This window comes from Chanos chanos, chromosome 7, assembly GCF_902362185.1.
Source record: "Chanos chanos chromosome 7, fChaCha1.1, whole genome shotgun sequence".
In the NCBI taxonomy this organism is placed as follows: Eukaryota; Metazoa; Chordata; class Actinopteri; order Gonorynchiformes; family Chanidae; genus Chanos; species Chanos chanos.
The window spans coordinates 19,524,064-19,547,989 of record NC_044501.1 but is presented as its reverse complement, the minus strand read 5'-3'; the positions used below and the strand labels follow the sequence as shown (position 1 = coordinate 19,547,989).

The 23,926-nt window shown below is 39.3% G+C and overlaps 1 protein-coding gene across 1 annotated transcript in view; it reads right to left on the bottom strand.

The window, feature by feature from the left end:
* Nucleotides 1–23,430, bottom strand: part of LOC115816093 (receptor tyrosine-protein kinase erbB-4-like) — a 68,588-nt gene extending 45,158 nt beyond the window's left edge. Inside the window, exons 1-2 of the mRNA XM_030779062.1 lie at nt 23,194–23,430; nt 12,134–12,320 (exon numbers count right to left, since the gene is read on the bottom strand). Of these exons, the coding sequence (XP_030634922.1) occupies nt 12,134–12,320; nt 23,194–23,430 (424 nt within the window). The remainder of the gene's footprint in view (nt 1–12,133; nt 12,321–23,193) is intronic.
* Between the last annotated feature and the right edge of the window lie 496 nt (nt 23,431–23,926).

Genomic DNA, 23,926 nt, shown 5'->3' with positions numbered 1-23,926 from the left:
TATTCTAGAGGTATTCTAGACCCTCTGTATTTACATTAAAACAACAATGGAGTCAGTCTATCCAATACTTGTCTCTTCTGTCCAGCTACAGTATATGTCTCAAAACAGCACGCTCCAGAGAGCCAATAAATTTCTAGGATAGACTGCTGATATTGGATGAGTTGGATGAGCATTGGTACCAGTGTGAAACTGTAAAGGCAGCACAAAGAAAAATGCTTCAGTGGTTAGGAGTTAACAGTTACAAAATTGCACATAAATGGTGTACAATAAAAGTCTGTTCTGAAATCACTGTCTCACACTGTGACCTATAGCTTAGATAAACAATGATAATGCTTTAGCAAGAACGGATGACTGAGAATGGAAATGAAATACTAGATAGATGTAGATAGATACAGCTGTTTGTCTCACAACAACGTCAAGGTTATTGGAACCCTGTACAGGATGCACTGCACTGGAAATTAAAGGGTGTTTCTGGTGGGTGTTTCAGATACCTATTTAAAAATGCTTTACCCCCACTCTTTATTCTTTTTGCTTAAACTGAAAACTTAAGCACTAATTTATCACTATACTCAATGCTTAGGGCTCTGATTAAAATTCCCCTCTGGGAGACCTTTTGTCACTAAAATATGGCTTAAAAACGCATGAATGGAGAAAGAGACACACTTCTCCTGGGTATAGGAGCAGTCAGATTTAATTCACTTAAATAAATGAGAAGAATGTATGCCGTGAGAACAGGGCTTCCCCTTCCTGAATGTCAATGTGTTGTTAGAGCACCATCAGGGGCTGATACCACCTGTCTGTTGTGTCTGTCATTAGGAGTAAAAGAGAAGAAAGAGGTACAGATGAAAAATCAAAGTGCTTTCATTTAATACTTTTCCATTCTCAAAATCTGGCCCAGTCAAGAAAGTTGAGGACTTTGTGAACTATTCCTTATCAGTATTCTTTACTAGTAGTGAAAGCAGCTCTCAAGGGTCTTATACTAGATTTGTTTTAAAGGCTGTAAGCTATGCACCACTGCTAGCATTCAACAATTTTTACATCAACAACCCAAGGACGGAAACACTTGAGGCAATAGATGATAGCACACACTTCATGTTACGAGCAGATGTTGGCGTGCACTTTAGTAAAGAATTACTCGGTGCTTACAGTGTATCAAAAATCTTATATGCTTTCATATATATTAATTGTTTGCTGGGTGAAACCAAGGTGTTTATCCAGAGTGTTTCCCAAAAAAGTAATGATTTTGATATGCAGATGTTTTCCACTTTGTTGCCTCTCAAGTCATTCTCATTTTACACAGTGAGCAACAGTGAGGAAGAGATGATGAAACCAGTTGTGCCAGGTTTTAAATTCCCAACACATTCATAAATGATAGTTTCAGAGGCCCCAATATCTTGGCAAGCATATGGTATATTCTACTCACGTTTCATTATAAAACCCTCACAAGGTCAAAATAAAGTCTGTAACAAAAGAATGGCATTACTGTCCTTAACACTAAAGACTGAAAACATGAGTAAACTCATTTAAATGGAAATGGAGTTCTGTGTATTTATGTGTGGGGCTGAATAGAACATCTGCATCAGCCATAATCCTCAATAAAAGCCCACTGAGAGAGTGTGGAAAAAAAAAATCTGAAAGGAGACATGGAAACTGCTGGAAACAAACACTTTCTAGACAGTGTCAGTGCAACTGAAGAGTGCCACTTACATCTCTACTCAAGCATGGAACAGAAAAAAACTGGTGAGCTGACTAGTGCAGCATCCCATAATCATATTTCAATTTTCACAACTAATCACATAAACATTTGAAATGCACATCAAAATATTATGAAAGGTAGCTTATAAAGGTATATGAAAGGTATACTGTATGTAAGTTATGAACAGCCAAGCTGCTACTGACAGAAATCTTAACCATTCATAGGTTTGTAATACAACCTTGTCCACAGCACCTTATGTGAACTACAAAATGTGCTATCATCATGATCCTCTTCTTGTATTGTACAGCTGATGGGTTATTTACAGGTTCATCTTTAAACATACTATATTTTGGCAGACTGACAATGGCCTTTGGCCTTAAGACACAGTGGTGTTATCAATAGACATTAGACACAGCACTGGAGAAATCTCAGTGTCTTCTCAATTAGTTTCGGTGTAAGCACTGAAAACATGGGTATATTTGTAATGTGTTTACAGAACATTATTGTTCATGCTCCTTATTTGTTTACTTTTTTTTTTTTTTTTTTATAAATTCTAATTGCCTAACGTTCAACCAATTACAAATTGAATCTTTCTTACAGGAATAATAACATTTTCCACCTGCCTCCTTGTTCATGGAACAAATGTTAGATGTGGCATGGCAGATTTTACTCTCACCTCTTTTCCTTCTGCATCCTCCCAGGTAACTAAAGTTGTGTTTCAGACCTCTGCAAAAATTGCAGTCCATCTGAGAATGCTGCTCTTTCATAATGACTTACGATGAAAAAATGTGACACACCACAGTGTTATGGATTTTCCCAAAACCAACATAATCTATCAGAGGTAATAACTCATTGATAGAAGTTCTGGAAGGAGTGAGAGAAGCAGAATAGAATGATCTCTCTTTCATATTTTCTTTGTACCTGCAGCAGCATCAAATTCTACTTTGTAGATAAATGTGTGTGTGTGTGTGTGTGTGTGTGTGTGTGTGTGTGTGTGTGTGTGTGTGTGTGTGTGTGTGTGTGTGTGTGTGAGTGTGTGTGTGTGTGTGTGTGTGTGTGTTTGGTAGAGAAGCCTGTTTCAGCGGATAAGATGGAGGTGGCATTGAAGAATGAAGTTCAGCTGCAATTCCAACACATAAGCATGGTCAGGCAAAAGCCTGGGAGCCTTCAATTACTTAACAAGATCAAAATCGTGCCGCAGATAACACGTTTCAACCTGCGTCATCAGTAAACAATGCATATTGGACGGCTCCATTGCTCAATTTGTAAAGTCACCGCTGTCCTTAATGGATAATGGATTCATGTGTTTCTTTCTTTCTTTTTTTTTTGTCTCCCTCAGCCCCTTCCTGATCATTTTTAAAGGTGACACTAAATAAAATCAGGTTAAACAGGAGAGGAATAAATTTGATAATGGTGGCGAGTAAAAAAAATGGCATTAGAAACACAGAAGGCTAATACGGTTGTTTCTGTGCAGAGAAATGGTATGCCTGGCTGGAAAAGAAAAAAAGGAGATGTGAAAGTACAGCATGTCGCTGATTCTGCGCCTGCCTTAGTGATATGAGGGGAATTAACATGATACTAGATTTAATTATAAGATGTGACAAGATTATTAATTGCTAACAAATGCAGGGAATGAAAAGGGTTTAAATCGCGAAGAATTTTATGTTTTGCATGTTTGTAGGTTTATATTATTAGCCTGCTGATCTGAAATGTATGTCTAGAGAACATTATTATCAGTACTTACTTACTACTTACAAGACTTACTATCAAGGTAAGTAAGGATTGTACACTAAACCTCCATTTAACATCAGTTCAGTCGCGAATAAATCTTGGCAAACTTTCAAAAACATTACAATTTTCAAGGTGTAGCATGGCCATTAGACATTATTATGAGAGAATGAGGAATTATCTGAATAATCTCTTCTCCCAAACAGATTTTTAAATTCCTGTCTAATAACCATGAGCAAAAACAACAAAGGTCACACTAACAAAACAGATGATAAGACAGAAAAAAGCCCATCCAAAGTCTCAAAGTTGGGTTGATCACTATCTTTGTCAAATTCCTCTCCCTATCAGATCCCTAAACCTATTTCTACTTGATCTCTATTTCCTAGCTGATCTCTATCCCCTTTGGATTCCTATCCATGTCACATTCCTATGCCTATCCAACCTCTATCCATATTCCTATCAGATTCCTATTCCTATCCCGCATCTATCCCAGATCCATATCACAGATCCATCCTAATCCATATCAGATCCCTACCCCCAATCTAATCAAAGCCCTAGCCCTATACCTATCCCTTTCTAATTCCCATCCCTGTACAGTCCTGTCCATGCCAGATTCCCATACCAAACCAACCTCTATCCCTATTACAACCCTATACCATCCTGATCCACATCAGATCACTCTTCCTTATCCTTAACCTTTCCTTATTCCTATCCCCATCAATATCCCTATTACTCTCCCTATCATTATCCTTACATGTGTATCCCTATTTGTGTCCCCACTCCTTTCCCTATCCCTATTTCTATCTGTTTCCCTGTCCCTGTCCCTATCCTTAGCTCTATCCCTTCTATCCCTATCCTTAATTTTATCCAATCCCTATCCCTATTAGAGTCTCTTGGCTAAGGTAGCAAACCACCATTGTACACATAACCCCAGTGTGAACCATACTCTCAGTAGGGTCTGTGAAAAGAGCCCCAAGCCAAAGATTTTGTGTCTGTGCTTATCCAATGGCCAATGGCAGCATAGGCAAGAACAACTCTGCCTTAAGACTTTGTGATGCTACTACACCCTGATTCTCGTATGCCTGTGGAGTAGAGTTAAGAGCACTGTCCTATTCTTCTGCTGTGACAGATCTCCTCTGAGTCTGAAACCTTAATCATATAGGGCTTTAATGAAGTCCTGTATCTTCTTGAGGATTCAAACTGCCTAACTATCATAATTATATTACTTTTTCTGTGAATACTATGACTGTGTTGGTGTAATATAATTTACAAGCAGCTGTTTCAATTGTTTTGTGAATCACCACTGACATACAGTTACGTGATTTACAAATATAACCCAAACATTCTCTGATTGTAGGAATATCAAAGAATAGTTTGATAGCTGACATATCTTAGTTAAGAGCGAACACAATGAGCTGATGAAGATGTTTAGCCATCAGAAGCCATCTGTCATATGGATCTGGTGTGTTCTTCCTGCAAGAAAAAGTTTGGAAACTTAAAATACAAACTTTTTGTTGTTGTTCTTGTTGTTGTGGCTGTTGTTTTTCTTTTCTTCTTCTACTTTTTTTTTAATTTCCTCATTTACAGTTTCCTTGCTTGAGAAAAATTATTTATTTAACTGTTTGTTCATTTTTGAAAAGCAAAACTGCATTAAGAAAAAAAAGGAAATGTTTTCAACATTTTAAAATAGTTTGTAATGATTGCACTGGATTGTAATGGATTAATTATTGATGGAACCTCATCCACTCTCTTCCCTCTGCCCCACTCCCCTCTTTTTCTCTCTCTCATTGTTTTATTTGCATTATTGGCATTTTCCTTTCAATCAATCACCATATTCTCTTGCTGTAAGGCAAACAGGATTTATAATTTGCCATCTTTAGGTACTCCTTTGAGTTTTAATTGTGACATTTGATTAAGAAAGAGAGTTTCATGCTCACATTTAAAGTACATTGCCCTGTGTACCAAAAGCACTATCTGGAATTGGAGCCAAAAACCCCACTGATTCTGGAAAAACTGTCTCATATCGCTCAGCTCAAACCATGTATCCTGAGTGGTACATGCCCTTAAAACCATATCAGATACACAGAATCCGAACGTCTTCATTCAGTTTATTATTCATTTTTTATCGATCCACTACATTGCTTTATGAATTCCCACAGGAGATCATTATTGAAACACAGCCAGATCAGCAGAAAGACCAGCGCCCAGCATAAAACTAAATGTACAACACAATGAATAAATGACCACTCATACACAGAGCACCACACTCGGTCCTAATCACCCCACTGTCTTCTTTCATCCCAGCCACTCAGCATGTTCATCTACTGCATCACGCTTCACTTTGTAGACACGTTAAATGATTGAGTTCTTCATTCTTCTCCACTTAGCACCACTGAGAACAGAACCATAAAAAGAAAATGGGAGACTTTCTGTGTGGAGCATGCAGTAACTGGACTGTTTAATGAAGTAAGTTAAGAATAAAAACATCTGAACTGTTCAATCCAAGGCAAAAAGGCTGGAGTTTTGAAGGGTACTAAAATCAGGGAAAGCACCTCATCGAGACTGTCACCCAAGGTCATGGATCATGGCTGTTCCCAGGCTCTGGAAGTAAACCAAAATGAAAACCTCTGCTCTGAACTGTACAGGGTAATCCATAAAAACATACTTAAGGATATCAAGGATCTCAGGGGTTTCTGATTCCTAATAGTCTAAATTCCTAATAGATTCAACACCATTATGTATGGTACAATGGCACTGCTTCACTCAGAATGCTGGCATCCCACCGTTTGTGAGAAGATTTGCAATTGCCTGGCAACAATCAACAAACATAAAGGTCAGCGTCTTCACTCGACTGAGTTTTCACGTGACCAAGACCAAGACCAAGATATGACCGATTACCTTCAAAGGCTAGCGAGAATTTCCATGGTGGAGAGACGATGAACTGTTAAGCCATCTTATAATAATCAGCTAACGAAACACTGACACCAACTGTGCACATGCCAGTGTAGAAGTTATGGCCGCCCTGGGGCCACCAAGACTGGATCAAACCCAGGAACCATGAACAGTAACAAAGGGATCGACTCTTCACTCTGTTAAAACAGCTACGATGTATGTTGGACAGCAACTTTAATTCCATTGCATGATAAAAGCATTACATATTGTCATTCTGAGCTGTGCATCTCCTTTCCGAATGCAGGAACGAGCTTTGGAACAGGCAATTTCACACCACAATTAACCTTGATAAAAGATGATGCACAACAATTCATCTTTGCATATTGTGGAGGGTTCGTCCAGTTAACAGCTGTGTACCTTGTAATTGGCTTCACTCAAGTGTCTGATTCCACTCCAATCTCAGGCACCATCTAAGTTAAGTCTGTTGCGAATCCAGAAAGATGGCTTTCTTTCTGTGGCTTCAGTCCTTGTGACCCTTGGTACACAAGACTCTATGCACCTCTACCACCTCCGACATCTCGAGTTGGAGACAATTATCCTCTCCAAACCAGAGATGTTCAAGACCTGACTGTCATCAGCCAGAACATAAGCTGACCTGCCCTTTTCTTCAGTGAAGACTCTGCCACCTGACTGGCCCGGGAGAAGAGTCTTTGCAGGAGTCTCCCCTTCCCAGGAGCAGGGTCTCTCTAATGGTGCCCCAGCTTTGGATCTAGTTGCTGTGGGGACACAGATCCAGTTGCCACAGGAATAGTGGAAACAGTCACCGCAGAGACGCTTGCTGCATCCCGGTGCCATCGTCATAGTGCCCACAGCCTCCTGCCCTGCCTCGAGTGTCTACCTTGGCTTCTTAAGTTCCCAGTTTTTTCCAAGGTGTCCAATTTTTTTTTCTTTATATTGTTAAACTGGTTTATGGAAATGTTTTCAAAATGGTTTTGTAGCCTCTCAAGACAATTTGAAAACCACAACCAAAAATGTATTTGTCACAGCACTGGATTTCAAAGAAAGTGCTGCAAATTGACCAACCTCTGTATTTGGCTCCTTTATCAGCAAATTGGGGTGTTTACAAGCGCTTGGGAAAAAATGGTTACATTAGCATAAGATGACTTTTAGTAATGATGGTGGTGGGGGGGGGACAACTGTTTAACTATGAAAGGAATATGAATTGCCCACTTTGGAGCGCTTTGAAATGTCAACTGGAATGGCGTAGTAACCTTTGTGTCCGCAGTGGAATTCTCATTTTGAAAGGCTGCTATGGCTTCACATTGACCTGTGCTGCAAAGGGTTAGTAATGAGTTTTAAGCACCTACTGTGGAGACAAATGAACATTAATAATAGTAACAAAAAAAAATTAAAAAGCAATAGCGGACACTGTGCCTTATCTTAGTTAGAGATTAAATCAGTCATAACAGCTTCATACATTTCAAGGTTATGAAATACGACAACCAGTCAACTGTAGTGTAGATCAGTCTTCGTCTTACAACAATAATGATATGATTTCATAATGTTGTCAAAACTGTCATTAAAGCAGCTCGTGTCTGCCCATGTCAAATTATAACACAGACAGAACTGCTTCAGTATATGGATCTGTCAGCTGTGTTCCATCTGTAAGGTTATAGCACATCAGTGGTTCAGAGTATTGTTATGATTACTGGTACATCAGGATAACAACCAAGTTTAGTGACATCATCAGTAACTTTACGTCATATGATTATTATAATAGATCACAGTGGTGGTATAATGAATGAAAACATATTGCATTTGCTTCATATTGTCCAGCAATAAAGGTTGAAGTTGATGCACATGATCAGACACTTTATTTTAACTCCTAAAATCATACTATGAATCAGGAAAACATGTTTATTCTAAACAACATCTCTCTCTCTCTCTCACACACACACACACACACACACACACACAATTTAAATGGAAATCTGTGCACAAGCATATTGTGCTGTAAATCATGAACACTGAAGAGCAAAAAGTGGGGTAGAGATCTTTAGGGGGTTTTTTTTCTTTCTTTCTTTCTTTCTATTGCACCTTATTGTATTATACATTTATATTCTTTTGGAAATTTGCGGGGTGTGAGATCTTGATCTCTCATGAAAGTGTGAAATCTCTCATTAAGAAGAAAATGTCTTTTTATCTGATTGTAGTCGATTCTGTTGAGGAACATACTCTGTTCTGTACACATGAAAAGCTCTGTCCTAAAGTCCTCCTGCAGCATGGACTTAGAGCCTTCATGATAAAAGAGCAGTGTGGCAAATTTCCTCAAGAATAATGCTTTAGACCATGAGCAAAAGGGTAAAACTGAGGTCACTTCATCCCTCTAGAAGAGTTATCCTGCAAAGGCGAATATTTGATCTAATGAAGGACAATTGCCATTGGAAGTTATGGTTTTCATCGTTTTATAAGCTGCTTAGAGAGCCCGCTGATCATGCAGCAAATCTGGTGAGCAATGGGAATATGAAGAGAACCCATAGGGAGAGCGTCATCAAAAGCCCCATTAACCATCAGTCTGACGTGTCTCCCAGACTCCTTCAATAAAGCAACAGAGAAGAGACACTTCTATCCTTCAGTTTTAGAAGATGATCCTTGTTTGTTTTTTGATTAGTTTAGGAAATTTGATGCCAGAAGGTAAACAGGCAGACACTGAAATTATATCCTGCAAACTTTGTCCAGAATCTGTATTCATATTGTTCATGGAAAAAAAAGAAAAGAAAATCACAACAGAGATATTTATACCATGAGGCTGTCTTGATTTCCAGGTGGATAAAGAACAGTCTGTCCTATGTGACTGTTTTATTACAGATTCCCAGTGACCAGCTTCATAATATCTACCTTATTATTCTCCCTGCCTATGAGAGTTTGGCTGTGAATTTCATATTTGGAGATACTTATCACAGATTGCTGTCTACTGTCTACTCACAGTGAACCCATTCTGTATAAGCAAACTGAGAACATTCTCTATAACCACAGCTAAGACAAAGTCGGCACTTTAGTAGCAAGACTTTGATGATTACTCTTTATGACCGGTTTCAGTGTTTTGTCCTTGGTCTGTAATGACTAATGCACAACTACACATTATGAGAAAATTTCTGATTGATGTTTTTTCTTTGGAGATGGAATTCTCAAATCTCTTAGCAACATAGAGAAAAGCACAGATTGATTGGAGTCTTCAAAAACAGCAGTCAAACACAAAAGAGAAAAAAAAAACACAAGCTAAAGCTCTTACAGCAAACGGTCATCTACAAGGGTTAGGAAACACTGACACTGTGTGCTTACACAGAGTAAGGTTCTCTGTTTAAACAGGCAGCTTTATTAAGCAAAATGTCCTTTTCAGATGTTATTTAACTGAATTATAATCTGGAATGCACAGTCTGACAGATAGGGACCCGTTTGGAAACCATTCTTTGAATGTTTAAAAAGTTAAGGATGTCAAAGAAATCTACATTTACCTCAGAGTGTTTTGGACACATCTGTAAATTACATAGACAGTTGTGAATCAGATCTAAAATCCAGTCACTCCTCTTAACCTCTGCTTTTGCAGATGCCCTTTGGGCATGTAGATACCTGTTTGCCTTCTCTCCCTCACCTGCTCCTAACCTTTCTCTCCCCTGTGGGCTGTGCCTGGACAAGTCCCCGCTCGTGGGCAGAGAGGAGGGGGCAGAGAGGAGGGGACTGAGAGGTAGAATGAATCACATTGCCCCTGGCTCTCTTTCTCTTTTTGTCCCGGTGGACACTACGGGGTATGAAAGACCCCAGGCCATCAATCCGTAGAGCTCAATCTTTGCCAAAGAATCCCCCAAAGAGGAGAGAGCCAGAGGATCTTTCTCTATGTCTTTGCTTTTAATGTCAATGTATATATCAGTCGTCTTTATGAGAGAAAAAAAAATCAAATAAACAAATGAGTCTTGTCGATTGTGTCACTTTGGTGTAAAATGAAGAGAAGGACTCAGTGGAATAATCTGATATAGTTAAGCAAAATACACAGAGATTCAATGACTCAACACTTCAAAGTTGTTGTTTTTTTTTCATGTAGGCATACTACAATTGAATCCTGAATGTTAACATGCAAACCACACACGCGCACACACACACACACACACACACACACACAGGCTTATGTGATGGAGGCTTTCTCTGTTTATGATGGTCATGGCTGAATCTTGGCACAACGTTAGAGGTTTATTAGTGCGGATCCAGTCAAGGGGCTATTATTGCACATGATCTACAAGTATTTTTTTTTGGAGGGGGGGGGTTGGTTTCACATACTATAAGTGCTAGACCAGAGTCTTCCTCTGAATACACAAGTACAGGGTTAGAAATATTTTAAAACATATCAACACAAAACTTTTGAAGGCAATACATCAGAAGACTGGAGAAACACACATTGACATATCATATTACATTATTTATTTATTTAGGAATTAGGCAGACATAATTAGATGGATAGATCATGCACAACCACATATTGGGCTTTGCTGTCATGGTCAGTCCACAACCACATTCACAATTATGTTTAAATAGCTTTCTAAAGATATCACATGCCTAAAATGGAAGGCCATTTTTGTAAATAAGAATTACAGTGAATGAGAGTAAAATGTATTTGTGTGTGTGTGTGTGTGTGTGTGTGTGTGTGTGTGTGTGTGTGTGTGTGTGTGTGTGTGTGTGTGAATGCTTGCAGAGGCATTTTTGACCAGAGGTTCAGATTAAGTCTTTTGTACTATATGCAGAGTTGTTCTCTTATTCTCTGGATACAACTTGGTTTCTTTGACAAGAAATAAGCTGAGTCAAGAATGAAACAACATTGTGAATGGAACATCTCCATTTAAAATGGAATTGAGCTCAATGCTTCTTGAAATTAATCCTAAGGAAACCAGCTCTTAAACTCTGTGATTTGAAATGTATTACTTTGGTTGATGTTAAGGTTCAAGTTAGGTCAAAGCAAAGTTCTCAGTTTCAGTACAACGCCAGTGGATCAAGGACACTATATTTGTTTTGCTGTCCTAAACAGAGGCAAAATTAATGAGGTTATTGGCCAAGCTAACTGGTGTAAGCCCCCTAAGGAATTGGGAAGATTCTGTGTTGAATATCAAGGGAAGAAAATTCTAAAGACCAAAGGACAACTAGGGTACGGATGGAAACCTCTGAATAGCTATTTTACTTAGGATATGAACTCTGAAATCTAATCAGACAATTCAGAGACACACACAGCACCTCTCCACAGTCACAGACACACCATTGTCTGTGTAGAGTGTAGACACACACACACACACACACACACACACACAGCATCTGTCCACAATAACAGAAACATAGACACATGCACACATCCCCAAACAAACACACATAGTATCTGTTTACAGTCACAGTTACATACACAGTACCTGTGTACAGTCACAGATTTAAACTATACCTGTCTACAGTCACAGTCACACACAGTACCTGTCTACAGTCACACACAGTACCTGTCTACATTCACAGACATACACAGAAACTGTCTACAGTCACACCACACAAACTACTTCTCTACAGTCACAGACACTCACAGTACCTGTCTACAGTCACACACAGTACCTGTCTACAGTCACACACAGTGCCTGTCTACATTCACAGACATACACAGAAACTGTCTACAGTCACACCACACAAACTACTTCTCTACAATCACAGACACTCACAGTACCTGTCTACAGTCACACATAGTATCTGTGTGCAGTTAGAGTCACACACAGTGCCTGTCTGCAGTAAGAGTACCTGTGAGGTTCTTGAGGCCCAGTTGCCTTAGGCCGAAGTATCCGTCTCTGCGATAGTTGAGGAAGATGGCCAGAGCGTAACGACCCTCGTACAGCTTGTTGCCACGGATGATGCGCAGGTTCTCCAGAGGCAGGTAGTCAAACTGGTTCAGGGCAACCAGCACGTATCCCGTCACCTCCCGGATAGACTGCAAAGAAACAAAATAGGCCATACAGTCAGTTCTAACCTATAATTACCAAACAGAGTTTGAAACAAAGCCATAATAACGCTCAGTCATATATCACGTGCTCCACAAAACAGTCTGCATCGAAAAAAAAAAAAAAACATCTGCACTCAGAGACACAGAAAACACTTTCAGTCCAAGAGCACTGTGGTCATTAAGAGGCACTGAGAGGACATCCAATCAGACAGCTCTAATATCATTTGAGGAGATAATGGACCTAGAGCCTCAGGGACCCTCCCATTTCCCACATTGACCTATCAGTCAAACCGACAGCCAATCCCTTCCTTCGCATTCAGAGTCATTAGCACCAACCGATGACAGGCTTGACGTGTGGATTGGATGCGGGAGAGCAATTGCCTTGGTGTCCTGTAGGATCATGGAGCAGACCCCCACCATCTCCACTGTGATGAAAAATTCATCTGAGGAGGTGTCACTGAACACACAAGAACAGCACAAAGACTGAAAATGAACGAGTATCACCTGTCACTCATATTAACCTTGTGTTTTCCCAAACACTGCCTAGACAGCACTGTCCTTGACAAGTCTCCCGTCATCCTATAAAGCTGAATGTTAAAGGAAATTATATGATTTTTTGGTCTGTGTACCTTTGAAGGAAGCAACAACTCGATTTTCATAGTTCCAAATCATCCATATACAGCTGTTTATCTGGTGATGACATACAGGTGCTTGATAATGTCTGTCTTTTTCATTTTCTGTATTTCTTTGGTTTTTTTCTAGGAAAGCTAGTTTGTTTCAGCAACATATTACATATTTTCCTTAAGAAAGTCACAAAAAAACAGAAAGCAGTTAAATATATTTGCATGAGGTTTACTCCCAACATCACCTCCCTTACAACAGTCAGGATGAAATGAAGAGAGAAAAAGAAGTGGTCTACAATTATCTGTATCCTAATTCCTTAAGATAAAGTTGACAGTTTCACTTATTTTCTTCCTAAGTTGTTTCTAGATAGTAAAAAGATCAATATTTCACCTTTCGGCCGAGAAAAGAAAAGATATTGAGTCTGTCTGAGAAATAAATAAGAAGAGCTTTTTTCTCTTTGTTCATGTCTGCAATCAACATTGTGGACTGTGGACAGACAGACACACACAAACACACATACACAAACACACACAAACATTAACACATCCACAAACACACATGCACGCGCACACACATGCGTACACACACACACAGACACACAAACTACAATATACAAACATACACATCTTCTCTCTGCTCCAGGAGAGAGGCACTGCAGATCATACATTCCCATCATGCCTAGCAACTCACGGGCATGAAAAACACATAGTGACAGCTTTTGAACAAAGCCTGACTTCGTGCCTTGCTTTGCCTTACAGGTATCAGTTTGAGATTTCCGTTTGTTTGTAAATTCTACTACGTGTTTTCACCAAACACTTCAACAAAGCCAGTAATGATTCATTTAGGAAAGGGTTAGCCCAACTCATGACCTCCAGTTCGCTGTCTAACAACCCAAAAAAAAAATTCAGAAAACTTCAGAAAAATTCACTCAGTACAATCAAAATCAGGAAAGTTGTAACAGTCCTTCTTTTTTCATTCAAATTTCCTCTTGTTTATATGAAGTAATGAGCTTTAGAGTCCTCACTGCTCCCCTAAAATGTGACTTATATTCAATACACAAGTGACATTTTTTTTTAAAAGCCACAGTTATTAAATCAGCCTTTATGAGAAGTTTAGCTCTCTCTTTCAGTTAATCTCTAAGTGGCGGATAACACAACACATAAACACATAAATATGCATTATAAACTGTCCAAAAAAAAAAAATTAAATTGTGCCAGACAGTACTGTATTGGTACAGTTTACAGACCGTGCTCAAAAATAAAGTCAAACTGCTCACAAATTTAAGGAGAATTTAAGTATCAGTACAAGCATTTAAGTTTTGTGTCGTGTACTATTCTATTTAGTGTACTTTTAATGCAACTGTTTAGCGAACGCTGCTCAGCAGAGAGTAACACCCTAATTACCAGCAAGCAGCCCATGACACAGAAATAAAGAGACCAGTATTCTGTGAGATAAGAGCCTACTTTACCTGTCGGAGTTCTGACATGAAGGAGGGTTGAGCAGTCCCTCTGAGTCCTGTGACAAAGAACAGACCTGTGTGCGTGTGTGTTTGCGTGTGGGTTGTGGGGGGGGGGGGGGGGGGGGGGGGGGCGGGGGGGTGTCAAATCAATAGCTCTCCCACTAAATAGCTCTCCCATTTGATGGATGAGGCCTTTACTGTTTCAGCAGCAGAGAAATCATTAGGTTTGGGGGTTCTACATAAGAGTTCTAGAGAATGCTCAAGCAACAGGAGCTCACTGCATTCCATCTCACACATATCTTAAACAGAGAGAAAGACAGCGAGAGAGATAGAGAGAGTGCGCTACTAGAGACAGAAAGTATATAAGTGAGATACGCCTACGAGATGTTTGCAAATCTTCGGAAGTAACTTAAGTATGCAAGATGTGTCACTGTTAATGCCTTCTACATGAATAAACGATCAAATTAAATTCTCATCTAAAGCCGCTAAACATGCAAAGTGCCACTACTTGTGGAGCCAGACAGCTGTGTAGTCACAGCACAGGATGCCTTCCTTTTGACAGTTTTGAACTTTAGATAAGGAGGGGATCTTAACGTCACCCGGCTCCTAAGATCCAGCCACTTCAAAGCCTAGAGAAACACTGCTGTTCTTGACCAAACAGCCCATCTACGTGGGCCAGATTATACTAATCACTGATGGAATCAGGACAAAACTGTACACGAGTGTACCGAGATATCAATTATTTATATCTCACACTTTATTTTACATTTCACACCAGTTCAACTTTTTTTTTTTTTAATTTCAAACCATATAACAACTTTTTCATAGACCGCAAATGAGACTTAATACACCACGTTCACAAATTAAGTAAAATGTATAAACAGTGTTGATACTTAGTTATTCTCCAACTGAATGTCTGCTAATCCTTCACTAGACTCATGCGAGAATGACAAAAAAATAACAGAAAATGTTATGTTACATCAAGTCTCTCGATTAAACCTCTTTGCAGGCTTTTTACACAACACTCAGCTACATTTTGTGTTTAAATGAATCCTGAGAGATGTGTTGAACTATCATAGCAAAATAGGTCCGGTGTGACCATACTGGTGTGACATAAAACATTTCTAGTCTCTGTTACCAAAGAAACTTCACAAAGCATTTTCTGGTTTACAACGAAGTTTCGTTAGGGTGGGTATGGAGTCTTGGCATGGACAAGCAGAAAAAAATCATTGCAGGAGCATTATGTATGTAACTAAAATCTTAACTTTTGTCTGAAATGATGATACTAGGTGTAGACCATTGTTCTTGAGTTGTTGAGTTGCTGAGGACTGGGTACATTCCATATCTCCTCATATCTGAGGATAAGATTAGGGTTTGGGAGGCTGTTCCTAGATCAGTGTGTCAGACTTAGTTAAACCCAGTGTTAGTTTTGTCACACTGGGAAACTAAAGAGAGATTCTGAAGAAGAGAGAGTCAGTGTAGGCCCTGTGGCCGAAATTTGTTTGACAACCCTGTGATCTTTGTACCTGTTAATTCGGTGGTTATGGGAGCTTCAAGAAGCTTACAGGAGCTATCTCTCACTTCATCTCGCTTTCCACAGAACATGACTTATGCAAAACACGCCAAAATCTACAGTAGCTAAAATAACAGTGCAGTGAGACAATGGTCATGTCATGCCTGCTAATAGCAAAGAGTAGAGACTGAGTACTGATTACTGGTTCATTCTTTAACAGCACTCAGAGAGGAGCTGCTAAGCATCTTCATATTTATTGTCATCTTTATCAATTTCTCAGTGAGTGTGGACTTAAGACTCCAGTGGTGCTTCACTCTGCATTTCAAGCAAAGAGGGAAAAAAACAACAACATAAACGCCGGTCACTGTTTAATTTGATTTGTTTGCTCGGCTTTGTGTAGCAGACGACATGCCGTTGTGCATATTTAGCCAGAAACACAGCTGTCACGAGCTGATATCATATTAAAATGCACGGAGGAGGAAAGGGGGAGAAAAAAAAGACAATTTGAGGATGCTTTATAAATTAAGCACTGTTGAATACCCATTTTGATATCAGAGCCTACCAGAAGCATATCTAAATATATAAATAAAATAAACAACAACAAAAATAAAACCGTTGCCTTTACTTATTATTGATTGGTGCTTTTGAGTGTCAATCTTTCAAGCCTGCCCACACGCAATACTGGTACTGTTGCAGAATTATGAAATACCTCAATACAGTGCAGTAGACAGTGGAACACATAGTCCATTCACTATGCAGACAGAACATTACCAGTAAATGTCTGCATCACTCGAAATCTTTGAGGCAAATCTTCACAAGATCTTATGTTTTCAAGTGACTGGCATCAAAAGTACACATAACTTAAATGAGAACAGCATGAGACTGATACTAGTACTTCATGACATTGATACGAAACTGGAACAAAAAAAAAAAAACTACAAAAAAAACCACAACAAGCCCAGATGATATCAATGATAATCTTTCCTCCTGTCTCTTTGAGAGTTGTTAGGGTTTTTTTTGTTTGTTTGCTTATTTTCTTTTTGTTTTTTTATGCTGTGTGGAAAACTCTTTCACCTTTTCACAATTTCAGAGCCTTGTCTCATCCCCATAAATGCAAATATGGAACACTGTGTTCTTAACAACTTTTCAAAGTTAGGTATAGTTCTGGAAAAGTTAGTCTTTGTGAAAATGATCTATTTTTTTGTTTTTTGGTTTATTACTATGAAGTCCTTAAGAGGGTGGGCCTATCTCTCTCTATCCGACAAAGTCTATAAGACACAGAGTTCAGTGTTCAGGTTCAAAAGAATACTGAAGAGGCAGCTATATTTCTGTCACGGTGAATAGTGTTTAATTTTAATCGTAAAAAGACACACGGTGGGTTTGCTCTGATGAATGATGACGATGAAGATCAATCATGACCATGCTTTCATTGTCATACCGTTTAATTTAATGGTTATCATTTTCTGGAGCCTATAATTACTGTAAGAATTAATTTCACCTCTGAGGCCCTGTCACCAAGCTGTGGACAGTTTATTCCAACCCAAGCCCACTCACAATGTGAAATACTTTCTGTTTTTCCAGGCACTGATCTGAGATCAGCTGAGCTTCAGAATTGTATGACTAAGCAGCAGTTGGCTGTATTCACACTGCATAATGCCTATGCTAGACTTTGTCATCTTGTGTTAGCAAAAGCAAAATTAACTGACCAATTACACAGCAATTCCATGATTTTTGTAGACATTGTAAGTCTTTTTTTTTTTTCTTCAGTTTCCAACTAGTAATTTCCTGTGCAGAGGCAGTTAGCATTTGCCTCTTGTTTAAGGCAGAGAGTTTTTTTGGTTAAACTAGCCTGTGGTGACTCCGCCATCTGCTAAGCCAATGCTGAGGGCACATTCCATCTGTTTACTGGTTATTAAAAAAACAAGCCCACAGTACAGCAGGGTAATAAACACAGTGTCCCTGGACAGTCATTTCAGGACACCGTGTCTGTCTCAGTAAGTACTGTGGAGGTGAGTCTGCCTTCGTTGTCTTTATAATCTTTCATACTCACATCTGGCTGTGTGTGTGTGTGTGTGTGTTTCATACTCACACTTGGCCTGCAGGAAGAGGCTGCTGTAAAAAGTTTCAAAAAGTGACAGGGTCATTGGTCATGTGACAGACTGGTACACGTGCATATATTCTCTTTTCTACGGTGCTCAGTGAGGATTGTTGCTAAGGTCCATTGTGCAAAGATGCTCCGAAAAAAAAGGTTTGTTAACAGAATTGACGGTATTATTTATTATTTTATTTATTATTATTTTTAATTATGTATCGATGAAACTTACTGTTTAAATCAAGGATCAGAAAGAAACAACTCACTGGCTATACAACTCAGGTCAGATTTTTTTTAAAAATTCAACATCATAAAAGATAATTACTTTGCAATGTACTGAAATCATAACTTTGATTTATGTAGAATGTCAGTGCATAGGATTGAATAGAAATAAGTCATAAAATATAACCAAATTTAATTTGCATTGAAATATGGCAACACTTCAGATTCATGATGTTTCAATATATTTTCCATCTTGTTTATTCAATAATTCGTTTATCATCTTGTTTATTTAATAATTAGCATTTTAGCAACATAGTCGGAGGCATCCAAGTTGGCAAACATGGAAATTGCATCTTTCCCCTATCAGTTAACCTCCATTAAACCTGTTGATTAAAACCAATTGCAATTCTAATGTTTTTTTCTTTTGTTTTGTTTTGTTTTGTTTCTTTATGTTTTGAGTTTCCTTGATGCTTAGCGTTTTGTTCTGCCATTTTTCTAAATCTGAACCCCAGTAACATGAGTTTTAGCTGATTATTTTTTATATTTTGATGGAGATGATGGTTATTCAGCTGCGTCGTGGAGATAAAATGGTTGAAAGTTCACTTATTCTAAACTATTCACATGTCTATTCAATGATCACATGACATTTGGAACACATTGGTGTGTAGCTGTTATTTCTTGTGACTCTAAATGATTGCAACAACGTCAATGGTTGGAAATTGTTAGTCCCAATATCAGTATAAGGGTATGTATAGAGTAGTTAAAATCATCCTATTGAAATTACAAGAGATTATATTAGAATGATGGTAGATAAGTGGCTAAAAATAAAGTTATTATTATTGTACATGCCAGAATATAATCTTGTTGTTATGTTCTGCCCCTTCAAAGTGAAGTTTTCCTGGCGGCCTTTTCGTATTTGCAGTACACAGCACCAGTCTGAAGTGATCAGATGTCCTTTTTGTTCCTGTAAATTATGTCATTTAAATTAAATATTTTCATTTAACCAATACTTGACATGCAATCTCCACGTCAGTAAAGGATAATTAACATGTTGCACATGCAACGACAGTGACAAGATTCTGTCGAAGTGTAGGAAAATTTCATTTAAAAAACAAAGCTCAGTTTCTCTTATGAAGAGCTGTAATTATGCATGCTAACACCTTGCTTACATGGATTCCTCAAGCCAAGCAATCACGATGCTCTCTCTCTCTCCCTGTGGCGCTCTCATTCTCTCTCTTTCTCTCTCTCTCTCTCTCTCTCTCTCTCTCTCTCTCTCTCTCTCTCTCTCACACACACACACACACACACACACTCCCTGAAGCACACAGACTGGGAAACAGAGGACAATGAAGGAGTGTTATTAGCTTTGCAGCGTAATTTCGATTAGCACTTTCTCATGTGGCACTGTTGATCCCCTGCTCTCTCTTGTTTTGTCTTTCCTGCTGGTTCACTTCCAAAGTGAGGAGGCTGCCAGAGACACAGAAACAAACAGACAGACAGAGCGGGGGGGGGGGGGGGGGGGGGGGGGGGGGTTGTGGGAGCCAAGGCAGCAGAGTTAAGTGCCAAAAAACAAATGGTATTCTGTTAAGCTGTGGGTTGGGACAAGAGACCCCATTCTAAGGTATCCCAGAGAGGACAAGAGAGAGCTGTCGAGATGACGGAGAGTGACAGTAATACAGAACATCACGGTACATTAACACAGATATAATGTGAAGCCTAGCAGCATAAACGGGGATCATTCTGAAAGGCATAAGTATGTGTTAACAGCTAATCGTAAAGTACGAAATGGCGAATATTGTTCTCAATATCTGATTGGTCGAGGAACTTAATAGTTAGGGTGAACAATGGGCACTTTTGCAACACCCTTGTCACCTCTGTTTTCTGGTCAAGCAGACTGGAGATATCCCTTCAGCCCAGTTCTGAAAAATGCTTGCTAGCTGATTAGTTACGTTAGCCACAGACTAGCCCTAGGCTTATATGCTAATCTTCGGTTCTTTTCCCTTGCATATTATACCCGAGGAAAAACGGAACAAAGAATACATAAAGAATAAATTAGAGAATAAGTATTGAGAGTGAAGTGTGGCAATTTTACTTTTGACAAATTGGCATACACAGTTATGTGTATCAGATTTGAGCAACACTGAAGAGAGTTTGCACCAGAGATAGCAGCTTATTGCTGCATTTGTTCTCTTGGTTATGACTCGCGTACAGTCATTTTCCTCAAGATACGATAATTTTAAGCCCCTGGTATGATACTTTATCACTTCCCATCTGGCAACGCTGATCAGTGACTTCCTTCTTTACTGACTTATCTCTATATTTGTTTACATAAATACTAAGGGATGAGGTGTGGTTGTATCAGTTAATTACAAGTGGAAATACAGAATTAAATATAGCAAGATTCAATAAATATAGAAATAAAAAATGAAACATAGTAAGTAATTAAATGTGTAAAGATTTGTCTTTCAAATTTACACATTAATTATTAAGGGTTTTTGTTTTGTTTTGTGTTTTTTTTATGTACTGACTGACTGACCAATTGATTTATTGATTGATTGATTGTCCAACAAACTAACCTTATATCCTTTATAGTTATTTATTCATGTATTTTTTTATTCCGTTTGGCATTCTGAGCTTTCCGTTATGGGATTTCTTGTATACCATCAGATTTTGAAAAGGCTGTCCCAGACAGCAAAGGTTAAGGAATTCAAAGTCTGTTTTAACCGAACTAGGAAATATCACTGCATTTTACAAATAGGTTGCACTGTTAAGAAAATTCCAGAACCTATTTGGCAAATCACACCAATTTCCATGGAGTATTTTCCCATGCTCACAATCTGGCTGAAGTAAACAGTTATATTGCCTACACATAACCCATCATTTAAGTCAGTTTTCTGTAATATGACTTTGAACATCATGTTAGTCTCAGAGTTCAGGCCAAATTCAAGATTTGAGGCACTCAGGCAGCTCACAAACCTTTTATATTTGAGCAGAAACCCTGTTAACATCTACAAATCATGATTATATAAACCATAATTGTCTTCATAATATCCCATCCTCTGCTCAAAGGTCAAAAGATTCGTCTGGCTGCTTATTACAGGGTCAGTGCTGACTTTATATAAATGCACACACATTCCCAATCTACATTTGCTTTCAGGATAAACCTTATACTCAGTCAATAAGAGACAAGCCACGGATCGGCAGAGACTCATTAGGACGCTACACACAACTCACCCCTGGTAGGAGAACAGAACAGCGACTGTTCACTGGGATCCCACATGCGCCTCATGTCGTGCTTCCAAAACATGAGCATGAACAACATAAAGAACTCAAACACCAGAAAATCCATTATTATTATTATTATTATTAAAGAACTCAAACACCAGAAAATCCAAGCACTTTCTATGTTTCGTCTACCACTCATGTTTCTCTGCATAATGCTAACAGGCTGAGAGAGATAAACAGAGATGTTCTGGACAAGTGAACATGAACATTAGGGGAAAAAATACTTTCCCTATCTCTCTCTCTCTTCTCTCTCTCTCTCTCTGTCCCAGACACACTCACACACACACACACACATACTGAAACTCAGGGACATTAAAAGTTGACCTAGGGAAGGAGATGGGGAGGGGGGGTGTTCTTTACAGAAGCAGCAGTTCTCTTCACCTCCAGACAGTTCTGCAAGGCTACTCGTAAAGCAGAGATAGTGTTTGGAGTCTTTGTCCATCCATACACATACAAAAGGACAACAGCAGAGAACCAGAGAGGAGTTTAAGCAGCCATCTCCAGCAGAGAATCCTGGAAGTACGGAAAACAAAACATAAAAAAAAACAGCTGCCTCTGTGTTTTACTGCAGATATGCCGTTCCTTCAGTCAGAACCTCTAAATGATTTCTGGCCTATCGTCACACCCCTCACTAATGAGCATGTTTAAGGAAGGTTCATGATCCCATCTCCAGGTCGTTGGTTAACATCTGCTCCCCACTGCTCCCTCAGTGGGACTACAGCAGAAACCTGCCCCAGGCCCAGAGATTTGCTACGCATGTGGCTAATGATACAGCATGAGTCATCAAAAGGAGAGAGAGCTAAAGAGAGGGAGGGGGAAAGAGAGAGACAGAGAGATAGAGAGAGGGGAGGAGAGAGAGAGAGAGATGGAGAGAGTGTGTGTGTGTATGACAGGGAGAGGGAAGTGTTTCATGTTACCATCTATACTTAATAATATCGCAAATCAAATGCACAGATGCCTAATTGTTACGGTAATGGTGTGTTGGCTAAATGAAATGCTTGTGGTTCCCATCCTGAAACAACAGGGGGTAATTAGCAGCACCTAAGAACATTACACACAGCCGGCACCAAACAACAGAGCGGGGACGGAGGTGTTTTATGGATCCACAAAAGAAAGGAAACAAAGGTGTACAATCCAGGCCACCGCATATGCTGAATTTTGTTATCAGTCAGTTGTGCAAGATTTTTTCCTACTTTACATGGTGTACTGGTAGAAATAAAACTTCTACAACTCACATAATTAAGTGTTTTAGTGTTAATTTACTTATATAGAAACATACTTTAAAGTTTTGTTTCTCTTTTTGTTTTGTGTAATCATAGTCCTTTTTGCAGCCTCAGAATCTCATTATGAATCAGATATTGATTCAACATCAGATTTAATACTGATCAGATATCGAGACAAAATTTCAATGTAACTGCTGTCTTAAGCTGATAAGCACAGGCCTATCAGCTTGAGACAGCATGTATGTACAGAATCTCTGAGTTCCTCCCACCATCTGAGCAACTAATCTGTGAGGGTTTCTCCCCTGACAGTGGCATTGCAGGTTCTAAAACTGCTCCTCCACAGTACTGAGTTTCAGTCCCAGTGCATCAGATGTTATTAGCACAGTGACCAGGGCAAGCAGTAACCCCTCTGGCAGTGCCCTGTTGTAGCCAGAGGTTCTTACCTTCAGAAAGGAGAGGTTACTGTTCCTCTCAATGCTAGTGATCTCCAGATTTCCCATGACCACCTCACAGTTCTCATAGACCTTGCGAAGTGTGCGGTACTGCTGGTCCAGGTCTGACAGCGTACTGAGTTTGTTATCCGTCCCTTGGCATACTGTGAAGAGGAGAGAGACAGAGAGAGAGAAAGAGAGAAAGTAAGACAGCAGTTGTGTAGCAGCCAGTGTAGGACAAACGCACATGCCTTGTGGGTCTCCAGAGATATCTAGACTTTTACATGTATATGGGTACTGACGTACCCTTCTGGCCCCGGTCAGGGTGGTGTTGACAAGTAATTGAACACATATATTTCCACCTATCACACACCTTACTCTTAGCTGCGATCCGCTCCTTCAGCTGTGCTGTGCATTACACCTAGAACTTCTCAATGTAGTAAATTTATGTGTGTGTGTGTGTGTGTATGTTTCATACTCACACTTGGCCTGTGTCTGTGTGTGTGTGCGTGTGCGTGTGTGTCCAATGTGCTACAGTAGCAGCAGATTAGCTCAGTGCTGCACCCTCTTTTCATCACAGTCAAGTGGCACAAGGCCACACTCTGCTAAAGATGCCACTGTTTTTGATCCACATCCACAACAAGAAAAGCAACTCAACAATGTCAAAATTCTCCTTCATTCTGAAGACAAACGAGAGTTAGTCTGAGCGTGCCCCACAAGTCTCTAATTAGATTACCAACTCTAC